General features: G+C 38.1%; 1 protein-coding gene across 1 annotated transcript in view; it reads left to right on the top strand.

Moving 5' to 3' along the window:
• The window catches only part of LOC135088042 (voltage-dependent L-type calcium channel subunit beta-3), a 116,625-nt gene that overhangs the window by 100,634 nt on the left and 365 nt on the right, over window positions 1-15,626 (top strand). The window contains exons 4-13 of the mRNA XM_063982922.1: window positions 3,922-4,038; window positions 5,617-5,736; window positions 6,176-6,380; window positions 11,458-11,680; window positions 12,106-12,229; window positions 14,031-14,171; window positions 14,964-15,131; window positions 15,185-15,292; window positions 15,346-15,453; window positions 15,507-15,614. Of these exons, the coding sequence (XP_063838992.1) occupies window positions 3,922-4,038; window positions 5,617-5,736; window positions 6,176-6,380; window positions 11,458-11,680; window positions 12,106-12,229; window positions 14,031-14,171; window positions 14,964-15,131; window positions 15,185-15,292; window positions 15,346-15,453; window positions 15,507-15,614 (1,422 nt within the window). The remainder of the gene's footprint in view (window positions 1-3,921; window positions 4,039-5,616; window positions 5,737-6,175; window positions 6,381-11,457; window positions 11,681-12,105; window positions 12,230-14,030; window positions 14,172-14,963; window positions 15,132-15,184; window positions 15,293-15,345; window positions 15,454-15,506; window positions 15,615-15,626) is intronic.

Here is a 15,626-nt window from a genome sequence, read left to right as displayed (position 1 = left end):
AAATTTATTCTAATGTGAACTTATGTACAGCTTTAAGATGTACCTAGTTCAGGTCAATTGTGTATCTTTAATTCTTTCAAATACTAAAATTTTAGAGATCCGCAATAAAAATTATTAATGTCCGTTAAATCGCCTAGCCCAGGTACTAATAGTCAAGTATGAATACCTAAAGCATCAGACGGTAGTGTTCCCGGTTTAAATTCGTTTATTATGCTTGACAATTTATTCAAAGCGGAATGAGGAATACGATTTTCAATAGCTCATGTTCTTATTTTTTTTGCGAAAGGTTAAATAATTGTCCAAATCAAAATGGTATTCACTATCACTAGAACTGCAATCATCACACTCTGATATCTGGTATATTTTGAAGGGAAATTTCAGGTTCAGGCATAATATTTTCCTCTGCATCATGTACAGAACCACCATGAACAACTAAAAACAGGCTTGGGGAAATGTGTAATAGAATATCACATTCACATTCGTGTTCAGCTTAAAGCAAATAAGAGTAGTACTTGTGGACAAATAAACTGCTATTGATGTTAATGGACAACACATATAGTCCTTTTAACAGCCTACAGTGTACATGCGAACCATTGAAACACTTTTGTACAGATAGTAAAAAAAGGTTATTTTAATTATCACAAACAAGTCCTACTACAGCTACTAGCTGTATAACAGTCTAAAACAAGTAAACATAACAGCCTTTGGCTTTATAAATGACCACGTGTGTTCTATTAAAATGCTAGCTCTATAACATCGTACAAGTAGGCCGTTAAACAGCGGTTGCCGTATCTCTACCCTCCTATAATGCTCTAAGTCAGATGGCTGACTAAAGGATAGTTGTTAGAGTATTATAACACCAACAATCGTATAAAAGTATAACTCTACACTAGTCTACACTCCTATAAGTCCCTTAGACAGGTATAGGTGTAATTAATTGCAATAATACAGCTTATACATCACGAGTGAACTGTACTAATGCTTTAAGTACACATTGGAACTAAATGTGAACTCTTAAATGGAGTAAAATGCTACTTGGGCTGAATCTTGACTCCACGGATGGACTCCAAGCTAAGATTATAATGCTTGTATTAGTGAATCAGATTTTTAGCTTTATCCCAGAATATAAACTGTTAATGTACTTGACAATAGTTCGTCATTTAGTATGACCACAGAGTAGATAATAATAGCTGTATAACGTAGAAACAACACTAGATTTAATACTTAAGAGTTAATTACCTACTAGGTTAGTAATTTAGAAATGAATTTATTTTTAGATCGTGTTGATAATGTAAATATCACGTATCAAGTTGTATGCAAAGTCTTGTAATGAAATATTATAAGAGCCATTAATTGTGATGACGTCACGTCTTACGTCACAATAATAATGCATGCTCGTATATTGGCAATGAAAAACGTCGCCCCATTTCATTCAGCCATTACACGTACTTCTCATATTTAATAAGTGAGATGACTCGAACAGAAGATCCTTAACCAGAAATTAAATAATTTTTTGTATAAGTACCTATGTTAGTATTTTAGTTTTTTTTTTATCCACAACGCGGAAGCTCTTGGCCTGTATCTCACCTGATGGTAAGTGACGATCAGGCCGAAGGTGGAAGCGAGCTTCACCCGGAATCCTCAACCACAGAGGGACTGGCTATCTTACCTCTAACTGCCGGAACACAACAATACTGTTTTGCATTAATTAGGAAGCTAGTTACTGACTTAATGAGGTCTCTATAACTCGTGTAAAAGCTCTCACCCGGGTAATGAGATTTTGTGGGTTATTCACCTAGTGCCGAATAAGAATCCGGCAATTAGGTAATCAGTCCTAATCCAAATCCGTCCATCAACTGTCTTTGGTTAAAGTATCTACGGGTTTCGATGTTTTTACATTTTATAGCAATATAAAATGTAAAAACACGACTATTTAAACAGTACCTATTAAAGTGTAAATTCATTGAAAATTATGGATTTTTGATCGAAAACAGATGGGATTCCGAATTTGACAATCTTTTTAAAAAACAATATTAGCAATTTGTATTGCCCAATTTACTAATAGTCTCATTAGCCCCTCGTGTTACGAGTGGGCTCACTACAATAGTCGAGCGGCGGTGTGGGATTCGAACCCGCGTTCCTCCGATCGAGTCGACCACTCCGACCCCTTCACCGTTCGGCTGTCGTGGCTATAGTTGAAGGATGGGTTTGGATTAGAATTGAATATAGCAAACGTAATCGTTGGAGTATAAAACGTAATTTCATTAAATGTGAACTGTTAAAATTTAAATAAAGGTATAAGTATATGTACCTACTAGTAAATAGTCATGAGGTGAATGTCTAGGTTATGTAAAAAATTAAGTATACAGCCCGTTTCAGTGAAAGCATTAAATGTTCACCGTTAAGTGTTATTGTACCGTTATCACTGTAACAGAGCTCCTCGCATGTCGCTTATACTTTGCTTTAAATACTAATTTTATTGTACTACCGTCACGCAATCCTTTGAACGCAAGCTTGTCCAACTGAAATAAACTTATTCGACTGATTTTAAACCGTATACCAAGCGGCTAAAGTTCAAATTTCAAAAGGGAAGTTAGCATTTGATGGCAGGTTGATGTGCTGAAGACTGTTGTAATAAATTGTAAACAAATGTTTGCAATTAACACTAAGTTAATAATTTCTGTTTGTACATAATATTCAACATACAGAATTGCTACAATGTTATTAAAACTTGTTCTTAGTGTTAATACTGAAGATATTTTTATTTAAAAAAAAAGATATATTCACCACTCGAAAAGGCTCTACATTTAGTAGAGCTGATGGTAAATGAAAGACCTTGCATAGGATGACTATACCGTTGTGTTGTGCGTTGTGCCTTTTGCTATTGAATTGTTTAGTACAAGTGACCTTAATATAAGAGTAAAGAAAACCCACACCAATGTAGGGTAGCTGCATGCTGCAGAGCGTTGCGGCGCTGCGCGCGCACGCCGGCACGTGTTCGTTGTTTACCTCACTACCTCCATTCCTTGGCATTGCCTGCTGGACTGGAAGTAGGTCATCTTCGATTTTAATAAGCCTCCAGCCCCGTAGGACTGGGATGCAAGCCAAACTCGAATTATTAAGCCTTGATTCGAAAAATAATACTAGTTAATCGCATCCATTCTTGCTATGAAAAATAAGTTATTTTCTAACCTACTTATCCGTATAACAAACTGTAAAGAAACCAATCGCCGACCGCAGAACTTTTATGGCTAACCGACTCCGAACAAACATAATATTTAGCTTAAGGGTTAACGGAAATATTACTCTTTCAATACTGCATTTTAGCTAGTCTACTGAACGGTCATTTGCAACTTCGTAGAGTTCTACTTTCCAAGAAAGAGGAGTTAGAATCCTGCTGCTCGATTTAGTAGGTAATAGTTATAGTGGCTTAATGGCCATAATATTTAGTAAATATTAATTAATGCTAAATCCTTAATTCGTATAAGTAGGTAAAAGCAACTGTTGCTTGCTAGAACCCGCTAGAATGCAAAATGGCGTCATCGTGCGATACTCGTGGCCCTACTGCTCAATACTAGGTACTTGATAATATAACCACTGAAAAAAATATTTGCAGTGGTTATACCAAAATTATCAATATGGGTTTGTGATTTTGTATTAGTTGTAAAGTCAGCGTCAAATAAGTTAGTTCGTGACATCCAAAGTGGCCAAAAAGTTGACAATACAACCTTATTCCAATTTTAACAACGAAATGTTGCGGACATTTTGTCTTTTAGGTGTTACGACTGTACCACCAAAAATTAAATAACCTGAAATATTACTTACCTACCAGTACTTAGAACTACGTAGTAGGACCACGGGCATCGTATGGGCGCCGTCAGCTGTTGCTATGGAATTTGACGTGGATTGTTTGTGTTCCAGGGCTCAGCAGATTCAAACTACTCCCAGCCATCGTCGGAACTGTCGCTGGACGAAGACAAGGAGGCGCTGCGCCGCGAGAAGGAAGCGCAGGCACTCTCACAGCTCGACAAGGCCCGGGTATGGATAACCTTCTACCCCCGTTTCAGCCGAATGACGTCCACTGCTGGACAAAGGCCTCCCCCAAGGATTTCCATCACGACGGGTTCTAGGCCGCCCGCATCCAGGCACGTCCCATGATCGTCGGCCCACCTAGTAAGAGGCCTTCTACGCTATTCTGTGTATATGTTATACGGACTGCAGATTAAAAGCTAAGTTAGTTTAGCTGCAGTTTGCACACAACTTCGGAAAACTGCGTTAGCTATGGGAGCTAGACTGGGTTGCACCATCTTAATTTAACTTTGACAAACGTCAAAAATCTGTCAAACTCCATACAAAAAGCACCGGTTATCGTTATTTTCAACCGACTTCAAAAAAGGAGGAAGTTCTCAATTCGACCCGTATGTTTTTTTCTATGTTTGTTACGCGATAACTCCGCCAATTATGAACCGATTTGAACAATTCTTTTTTCGGCGTATAGATAATACCTCAAGGGTGGTCCCATTTAAATTTAATAATAGAAAAAACAACCCCCAAGGGTGGAAAATTGGGGATGAACTTTTTTATACGCAATATCTCCGCCGATTATAAATCAATTTGAACGATTATTTTTTTGTTGAATAGGTATTATCATAAGGGTGGTTTCATGCGAATTTGAAGAAAATATTTCACCCCCAAGGGTGGAAAATTGGGGATGAACTTTTTTATACGCAATATTTTTAATTTTTAGATTTTTTTTGTGTTCACGCATTTGAAGTCGGTTTTATTTTTAAAAAAAGTTAATTATTATAGTTATGGTCAAAGTTAGGTGGTGCAACTCAGCCTTAGCTTAGCTCTTGTTCTGCAACCCGTATTACTTTTAAATACCAAAAACACTCATTAAGCGAAAAAAAAAACAGATCAAGATGTAAAAGATCCACTTTTCGTGTTGTGGTTGCTTATGAAAACGACCACGACGCGTGGCAATGAAAAAAAGCTATTATGCGTTCTGAGCACTGTAACCGTCATGCCGGAGTGGTTTAATTATTGATGGTTCAAATGTTATGAAATATGACTGAAATAACCAGGCATTGAGTCTTTCATTGATTCACAACACAATCTTGTTAAAGCTACATTTGTCTTCATGTTCTTCCCTTCCAGTGTTGCCAGAAGGTTACTTTTGTAACCTTTTAGGTTACTTTTGAACTGCTGTGGTTACTTTTAGGTTACACTAATGAAAAGGTTACTTTTAGGTGATTTTTCAGAAATTGTAGAATTAACTTTACAGGTTATTCAGTAAAAAATATTAATAGTGACAATTTAAAAATTATGTCATAAAGTGCATTTAAACTTGAATTTGATTTATTATTTGTTAAAAAAATGAGTTTTAGCGAATGTTTTTCGATAATAAAACGCAAATCCATGAAACGTTTTTATACGACTGGTCACTTTTCGAAGTTAGATGATCAATTGTATTCATTTTCCATCCATGAACCCCCCCCCCGGGGGGGGGGGGGCCCGTATGAAGGTTACTTTTGATTCAAAAAGGTTACTTTTTTTATATTTCTGGTAATTTCTGACTAGACCCGACTGGCAACACTGTTCCCTTCTCCGTTCCAGTCGAAGCCGGTCGCGTTCGCGGTTCGCACGAACGTGTCGTACGATGGCACGGTCGACGACGACTCGCCCGTGCACGGCAGCGCCATCTCCTTCGAGGTGCGCGACTTCCTGCACATCAAGGTAATGGACGTTCTGTACGACTGTTTATTCTTTGGTAACTTTGGTGCGAATAGGCCCGAATATTAATAGCGCGCTTGTTTATTAAGCTGTTGCGGTGCGAATAGCGCAGTGGATTTTCGCAAAATCTTTGGCACAGCAAGATTGATTTAAGATTTATAACTTAGCGTTGATTTTCTGCAAAACTGACCTCCACTAAATTAGGGGCAACTGACTATACTTGAACTCATAAATTACACATTGTTTAGTTCAAATACTTTACATTGATAATAATTGCAGCGTTACGGGTTCATTGCTCTAAAAAATATGTGCAATTACCTCAGATCATAGAAGAGGCAATTACCAACAATATTGATGTCGAGTTTACCTATGAATTATCTGCAAAGATAGGTACTTTAATCTTATATGCTGACGACTGTACCATGAACTGTTGCCACTCCAGGAGAAGTACGACAACAACTGGTGGATCGGGCGTCTCGTGAAAGAGGGCTGCGACATCGGCTTCATACCCTCCCCGGTGAAGCTCGAAGCGGTGCGAGCCGGCTTACAAGCGCGCGGGCGCTACACGCGGCCCGCGTCCGCCGCGCCGCTCGCCGCGCCGCTCGCGCCGCCGCTGTCCAGCCGAGGTAGCACCCCCCCCACGCCCGGTACGTCACAGCCATAAGGTGGTCGCTCGCTTCGCACGCAGTGCGCTGCCGTCAGTGGTGACCAGAATGCTATGTCACTTATAAAAACTTTTTTTTTTTACATTTCAAAGAAAATTTTTAATAACTTGAGAATCGAATTGCCAAACCAACACGTGCAGATCGCGCGTCCTGTCATTGGCCTATGCACGCGCAGTGGTTGGTTTGGCTGAAGCTTAAGGTGGAATCGAACCCACCACGCGACCCTTCGCTTGCCAGACGACAGATTGAATGTCATGCCTTAATTAATGACAGTCGTTTAAAGGCTTGCGGCACTTTCAGTACTGCTAAAAGCTTTAAAAATGTTACACTGAAGTTTTTCTTAGTTAAACTTGAACGATAACATTCTGGTCCTCACAATATTATGTCGGTAGCGCATGCTGCGAATGAAGTATGTCATGACTGAATGCATTGCAAAGAAGTCTAAAAAATATAATTTTATTTTAGATAACGTAAAAAATTTTATGTATATTTCTCTTTTTGAAATATATTTTTTATCTTTTCTGCAATGCATTGTGCTTTTTCTGCACGCTACTTGCGATTTGATGAAGTTTCACCCTTTCTTCTTTATGTTAACCCCAAAAATTTTAATATTAATCAAACTTCAAAATTTCGATACTTAATAAGTGTTTCTGCAAATACCATGACGTGTATTTATGAATAATATTTTATTTATTTAATATCTAAGTACTTATTATTATAATTACGATAAATAATACCCAAAAACTCAACTAACATGTTTGGCCTTTCTAACTATTAAGGGAATGTTGCCTTCTTCTACTGTCTACTAATGAAAGCAGATGGTCTTAAAAAATAATGTCCAATTCGAAATGCATAAATGTGCGTGAAAATAAATGTACAATTTCACTCACTGCACTTTTTATTACCTTTTGTCTAAGGTTAAGTACCAAATGTGTACTTGGCATAAAACTTCAACAAAGAGTAAATAGCACAGAAGTAGCACATTCAGTCTAGTGACCATCTGTCAAATGCTTTTATCATGCGCCAGACAAAAAGGGAAATATTATAATTTTAGTGATTTACTAACAAATACAATATTTTTAACATCTGCAACCCTTGATAGGATTATCGTATTGATAAAGTTTAGGATGTATTAACTTAAAATATTTTTTTATATTTACTTACCAATTTATCGTACGCTAAATATTTATTACCTATGTTTATGTTTCAAATTATTGTTAAATAATCTCTCAATAGATTATTATAATTTATAACAAAACCCCTAAAGTTGGTTCGTGATTGCCATGAATGACTCTAGTTTTACTATACTAAAAGCAAATTATGTATTTTACCTGTGAAATAATCAGAAATATTAGTTCTATTGAACAGTTCTGATCTCCTTTCGTCTGGCGTAGTGCATAACGTACAACGCAGTTTTGTGTCTACCCACCGAATCGTCAAATCTTATCTGTTGCCGTTTCAATCTAATTGTCTTATACTTGAAACATTATTTAATTTCAATAATAATAATTTTACTAAATCAAACAAAGATGAGGCGATTCGTCGGTAGCAGTGATTCGATGTTATAATTGGCTATAATAATCTTTTTTATTATGTAAATAATGATAATCGCAAATAGCGTCCTTATTTCCGTCCCTATTTCTAAATTTATAAATAGGAGTACCTCATACAATTTACCTTAATTCTGTTAATCTAATATCCACCCCCAAAATAACGTCTTCCAAAATTATCCGACCGAATCTTGATATGTATGGAATGTATAACTGCTTTGTACTACCATCTCATACACACGGCTCGCTGGTGCAACTTGGTGTCCTGGCGCACTCACCTGCATACTTTCAGACGCGCCCGCCTGCGAGCGAGGTAAGCCCACATTCGCCAGGAATGCTACCAACTTTCACCAAGTATTTATTTGCTGAAATTTTCAACATATAAAGGTTGATGAGCACACGAAAGTTATTGTCAAAACTCAGATTATCCAGCTCAAGACATGCGACAAAAGGTCCATGTTCCGTTTTGAACTTATATCAGAATTTCAGATCGTTGATCTGCTATTCTGAAATGTAACGTAGGTAAAAACGTCGCTTATCTTCCTTTAATTTAATGATTTGACTATTCTGTTACACAATATTCTTGCTTGTTGCCATCTCCATTGTCCATTGCATATATCCTGATCAAAAGTACCTTATTATGTTTAGCCGTATTTAAAACATAATTTTAATATGTAATGAGGATAAGTATTTTAATTTTTTGCAGAAATATGTTCTTTCGTTCTCTTTATTTTGTTAAAAAGTTTTGTCTTGTTGCAAATTTTCACTATTACGTTTACATATTGATATCCAGTTAATGCGTAAGTGAAATTTTGCAAAATAACTCATTTTTTAAGTTATCGGTGTTCGTCTTGTGATATTATATTGTAATGAATATGTATTTATGGTGTTATCTATGTATCGATAATGTATATATTATTAAAATTATACAGAGTTACATTTGTCTGGTGAGGTAATGCCAAAAAGAAATTTAATTTTAAATTATGTAAAGTAAAACATAAATAAATAAAGACAAATGTAACTTTTTACTATTACTGTAAGTGCTATTTTTTAAATAATTATACATTAACTATTAAATGCATGAAAAATTAAGTGTTCCCAATAAAGTAGGTAAGTAATAAAGTTCCCAAAATATAATCTATTTTGTACTTACTATGTAAAAGGCGACATAATTGTATAAAAATGTGAAATATTAGCTTCCTACTTATGAATTCTCACTAAAAATAATTTTTAAGCTTGGAAAACTAGAAGCTTTTATTACAAGTGATTTCAATAAGTTTGTATGATCAACATAGGATCGTGGTATTAGAAAGTAGGTAGGTCTAGATACAAAGAAGTTGCTTTTTTTATTTACAGGTTTAAAATCTGATGTCCTTATTATCTATGAAGTTCCGGGATTTTTTCCCATCTAAGGTACTTGATACAATTATGGCCTACCTAACTTTAAATGCTTATATTTTTATAAATATTAACGCCAATCAACAAAAACAAGGTTAATTAACTTCTTCCATCCTTTAAATTTAGCAATATTACAAAAAATAACACAACTTTTAACTAAATTTCTTCAAAATAAGCTAATTACGAAACCACTGACTTTGGCTTTAATAAATCACCTACACGGAATAAGGCCTATATGATTCAAATGCCTCTAGACCTTAAAATTGAGGTTGTATTAAACAAAATGTGGTCTTATAACATTAAACACGTCGATTTGTTTGCGTTTTCAAAATTTTACACACCTAGTAAACAGAAATATACTGTATATCTCTAGATAAACTTAAATTCCACTTATTAAGAATTATACATAAATTATAGATAAAATTAAATATTCATAGTAACAAAGTAATGATTCCTTACATATATTATTGAAAAAAATATCAAAAACAAACAATATTATTTTTTTGTATAGGGCTTATTAAAACACCGTGTTCGAATAAGGCCTACACATAAAACCTTTTAAATAAATCACTTTAGGAATATCATTTAGTCTTGAATTTTTGTGAACAAAATGAGATCTCTATTTTTATTAGAACCAGTGCATAAAAATTCTTCTGAATCATCTTTACGAACTCCTACACAATATTTGTGATACCACCAAAAGCAGTCCTTTATGGCCGCATATCTGCTACTTTGTCTTCGAGACAGGTATGATAATACCAGATTTAATTCTTCTTTCCTTTAGAATTATACATGCGCCTTTTTTTCTTATTTTTTATTTTTTTTCTTTTTTTTTACAGGGTTTGTAATTTTTTTCGACTGTTTTCTTTTTATTTTCTGTGCTGTCAGTAACATTCTTATTAAATAAATATTTAGTTACTCTTTTACTCATTTAGTTTAATGAATTTGTCAGTAATCAGGTGTTAACATAAGTATCTAATATGGCCTACCATGCTGAAATAAGGCCTAGGCCTTATTAGATATCTCACTCTTGTTGTCTTTAAAAATTTACAAATAATGCATCTATAGCCAGTAGTAAAAATTAAGGTAATTATTAGCTGGTAAGAAATATTTAGAAACGATTACCAAGAAAAGCTTAATCTAAAACAGCGTCATTTTACCGAAAATTTAAGATGAAATCGCCAGATTTTTATAAGACAGCACGAAATCACCCACCACCTCAGAAGAACGCGTGCCAATTGGTGCTGGGATCTTGGATCGGGACGCTCTTGCACTCTACCGGGTTATAGGGCATATGAGTACGTGTCTTTGAAGTATTATCCCGGTTGGATTTATTTGTGTTTTCTGATGCATAGGCCTTATTAGAACGTAGGCCTTATTTGTATCAAGTACACTTATTTCCAAAGATAGCAAAATGGGAATAACTGTTTCTATTACTTCCTTGCTGATACAAACAAACGATGTTTGTAGATGTTCGTAGTTTCGGATCTATCTGTCACCTTCTCTCATGCTGGCATTTCGCTTTATGTGAGAGGGATGGCAACATTCGAAACTGCGGATGTTTTCCCACAAAATAAATAGTAACAGAAGATAATCACCTGTATGTACCTACTTCATTTTGCATAAGCAGACGCGACGTCTCAAGCAGACGCCATTCGCGCTCGCACTGGCTTCGACTGATTCGCGACACTTCGCGCGCTATTGGTCCGTGAGCAGAGCCGGATCTATCATATGACATAATTATTCATTAGAATAGAATAGAAAAGAATAGAAAGTATTTATTTGTCTCAAAACAACCTGTTTTATATACATTTACAGTTTTTCACAGATACAAAAAATCATAAGAGACAAAAAGGACATTACATATCAAATTGTAAATATTTTACTGTCCCAATTATTTTCAATTACTTTGACTAATTACGTGGGCCCCTAAGTAGTATTAGCCCAGGCCTAAACTCACGGTCCGGCCATGTCCGTGAGCGTTCTTAATAATGTGCGTGCGACACTGTACGTAGATTGTCTTCTGCTCCTATTTATTTTGTGGTTTCGGGGTCCTGGTCCTCGTGCCCTTGCCTCGCGAGGCAGCGTGTAACGCGGCGCGTCGCCCGCAGGGGAGGAGTCGGACGGGGGACGGGGCCGCGGCGCGGGCGCACTGCCCGCCGGCAAGGAGAAGCGCAAGCCCTTCTTCAAGAAGCAGGAGACGTGCTCGCCCTACGACGTCGTGCCGTCCATGCGACCCGTCGTGCTCGTCGGGCCCTCGCTTAAGGGCTACGAGGTCACGGACATGATGCAAAAGGCGCTCTTCGATTTTTTGAAGAGGAAATTCGAGGGCAGGTGAGTTGTGATCGGGTTACCCGCATGTGTTAATAGAGTCTAGATCAAATGTTTTATGTACAGACTCTGTTTAGTTCTGACGCGATATACCTAATGGTGATTTATTTCTAGTTAAGATGTCATTCAATGTTAAGAGCGAGACATGCGTTGCTCTAAAAGCAAGTAGGTATAGCTTAGTGAAATTTATCCTAGTTTAATCTTTAGACATTCAATACTGTGTTTCAAACTTTAATTCATTAGTACCGTGCAACTTCCATTCCAATTTAAATAAATTGACTAACTTAATTGGTCGAGCTCGTCAACTAGAGACATCGTTAGCGATTACACAAAAACTTAACGCCAGTCCTATAGCTCATAAATTAGACAATAGAAGTTAGCCACGCTGCCCGGGGAGCGCCAGCCGCTAACGCCAGCTCCCGTTCCAGGATAATAATAACGCGCGTGATGGCTGACATTTCGCTCGCCAAGCGCTCGCTCCTCAACAACCCGTCGAAGCGAGCCATCATGGAGCGATCCAACTCGCGATCCACGTGCCTCGCGGAAGTGCAGGTACTTTACCTCTGCTGTGTTGCAGGATCATCATCACACGCGTGTCAGCCGATATCTCGCTCGCCAAGCGCTCGCTCCTCAATAACCCCCCCAAGAAACCGATCATGGACAGGTCGAACTCGCGAACCAATTGCCTGCAGGAGGTGCAGGTGCGCCGTGAGCTAGTTTGTGGGTAGCGTAGTGCTTGGTTGGACCCGTTGTTCCCGTTGACGGCGATCGGTAGACTTGCTGTGAATGGAGTTGTCGACTAACCGTCGATAGTGTCGTGACGAATTTATAATAACTATAACGATTGCTTCCACCATTCTGGGGAGTCGAGAAAACTAATTCAGAAAAATTTCATATTATTTGTTCATGACTACGAACTAAATATGTTACTACATCTGGACCGATATGATTAATGTTATCTTTAGTATGGATGAACAGTTAAATGCGAATCTATGTTACGTATTTATGACGATTTCACTGTCCACTCTAGAAGCATTTGGATAGTCTCAATTGAAATATAATTCTTACAAAACACCAGAAACCACAGTTAAAAAGTGCATGGGAAAATATCGTCCGTCACGACACTATCGAGACTGCAACACTGTTTATGTAATAATCCGTCGATAGTTTGAACGTCGAGTGTCGCATCACTAACCCGACTAAATGCATCGAGCTGTTGTCTCGTCGAAGAGGCTTGAGAGTAGATCGAGGCTTGTAATGTAATGAATGATTGGTATTGCTGTGTAACGCAATTTTGTAGTCTGCTTTCTTTTAAGTTTGAACAAAACTTAGTTATTTTTCTTTAAAATCCATAAAAAATTCAAAAAATCAGACTGCAACGATTGCGTTACTTGAAAGTGTTCATAATGCCTGTAAATGACTGTAGTTATCATTCTTTTTCTTAAAAGTGTTATTGGTATGACCCAAATTAACAGGGATTGAACCATCGTCATTGCAATGTTTCCGAATATTAACTGACTATTACCTACTTCACTAAAAATTTTTTTGTGGTTGCTTCCTTACAACCTCTTCCAAAATATATGACGATGCAAGCATGTCCAGAAGAATACTATAAAATAAAAGTTAGGTCCCAACCGAATGAGTCCCCCAATCACAAAACTTGGACACAAGTAATGTGCTGCACTTCCAAATGCACTTTTGTGCAAACTCCCCCATGCCCAAGTCTTGATACCTGCACTGAGGGTTGCTAAAGTTAAACCATTTTTGGATCAAATCATTTGAATGTAATACAGTCATAAGGAATGGTCCACACTGAACACTTAACATGATTTCGAGTTAGTCTCATCTTCTTTTATCATTTCTACAGTATCCACTAGTAAGTGCAAGAGACAGATTTTAACACTGAATTTATCAGGTATTTTCGTGTAGGAAATGCCTCAAACAAGACATTCAGTGTGGACTGTGCCTCTCTATAAAATGTATTTTTAAACAAAAGCTGCTCAGAAAATGGCATGTTTCATGAAAATGGGATGAATATTGTGTGGGTGTTGGTATAATGCCCGTTTTCACCATCAATCCCTAATTTTTAAGTACCTAACCCCTATGGTAACTCATTAACAAATTTTGTTTTCATAGGGGTCACTTAAAAATTAGGGATTGATGGTGAAAACAGGCATAATACAACTATTCCTGGGATGTTTAAGTAGAGATACATTTTCTGTGACATACCATTTCCTGAGCATCAACACGACAGCACATCAGGCTAAAAGGAATCGTACGTAGTTGTATTAGCTACGTGCCATTTCGCAATAACGTGTACTGATGTGCGTGTGCGTGGTATGCGCCGGCGCAGGCGGAGATCGAGCGTATCTTCGACCTGGCGCGCACGCTGCAACTCGTGGTGTTGGACTGCGACACCATCAACCACCCCAGCCAGCTGGCCAAGACCTCGCTCGCGCCCACCATAGTCTACTTGAAGATATCCAGTCCGAAGGTGAGCTCATTTTGACACTTCTTCTGCAAAATGCGCCAACTAATGATAAAAAAAGAAGCCTTTGATCATTATTTGGAGCATTTTATGACTTCCTAGAAATTGATCCTTATTAGTGTGGTGGAACGTTTAAAGGCTGGGTTTCACCGCCAAGCTTTGACCTTGACTATGACGATGACCGTGTTTTTGTATGGAGTTTGAGAGATTTTTGGCGTCTGTCAGGGTTTGGGGTGAGATGGTGCAACCCGGCCCAAGTTATCATACAGAAGAGCAGTCTCATTCTAACACAAGTTTTACAAACTTAAAAGGATGAGACTCACAACATCATTGTTAAGACTTTTATCGATAAATAAATAATTTTGATTTTTTTTTTTAAATTTTTGAACGCCTTGAGTCAATGAGGCTAATGTTGTATGAACGATAGGAATCTATGAATGAAGGATGAAGGATTGTGGATTTAACTATACTCCCTGGCTCGAAGAATCGCAGTGCACCTCAATTGATGGTGAAGTCAAGTCCGTCACAGGTTTTGTGACCTCAAAAGTGACTAACCTAACTAAATCTGTGTTGACATTGTAGCCGCCAGCGACCACAATAAAAATCGTCTTCGAATAGAAACAAATGAAAACCTAGGCCTCCTACAACATTAACTGCCGATTCAGGCAATATTGTTGATCCCTTTCGAGAGCTAAACGATTATGGTAAACCCCCTCCTAATATAAGCATACATTTAGTTTACTTATACCACTAGATACGTAAGATTTGGATTATATCTCTCCACTCCGGCTTTTCCAGGTCCTCCAGCGGCTGATAAAGTCCCGAGGCAAGGGGCAGACAAAAAACCTATCGGTGCAGATGGTAGCAGCCGAGAAGCTGTCGCAGTGTCCCACCGACATGTTCGACGTCATCCTGGACGAGAACCAGCTCGAAGACGCCTGTGACCACATCGCGGAGTATCTGGAGGTGAGTCATCTTACTTTACACCATCAGCATCTATCAGGGATCTGTCGGTGCAGATGGTAGCAGCCGAGAAGCTGTCGCAGTGTCCCACAGACATGTTCGACGTCATCCTGGACGAGAACCAGCTCGAAGACGCCTGTGACCACATCGCGGAGTATCTGGAGGTGAGTCATCTTACTTTACACCATCAGCATCTATCAGGGATCTGTCGGTGCAGATGGTAGCAGCCGAGAAGCTGTCGCAGTGTCCCACAGACATGTTCGACGTCATCCTGGACGAGAACCAGCTCGAAGACGCCTGTGACCACATCGCGGAGTATCTGGAGGTGAGTCATCTTACTTTACACCATCAGCATCTATCAGGGATCTGTCGGTGCAGATGGTAGCAGCCGAGAAGCTGTCGCAGTGTCCCACAGACATGTTCGACGTCATCCTGGACGAGAACCAGCTTGAAGACGCCTGCGACCACATCGCGGAGTATCTGGAGGTGAGTCATCTT

Source organism: Ostrinia nubilalis, chromosome 3, assembly GCF_963855985.1.
Source record: "Ostrinia nubilalis chromosome 3, ilOstNubi1.1, whole genome shotgun sequence".
In the NCBI taxonomy this organism is placed as follows: Eukaryota; Metazoa; Arthropoda; class Insecta; order Lepidoptera; family Crambidae; genus Ostrinia; species Ostrinia nubilalis.
Note: the sequence above shows the minus strand (reverse complement) of the source record. Positions and strands in the feature narration are given on the sequence as shown.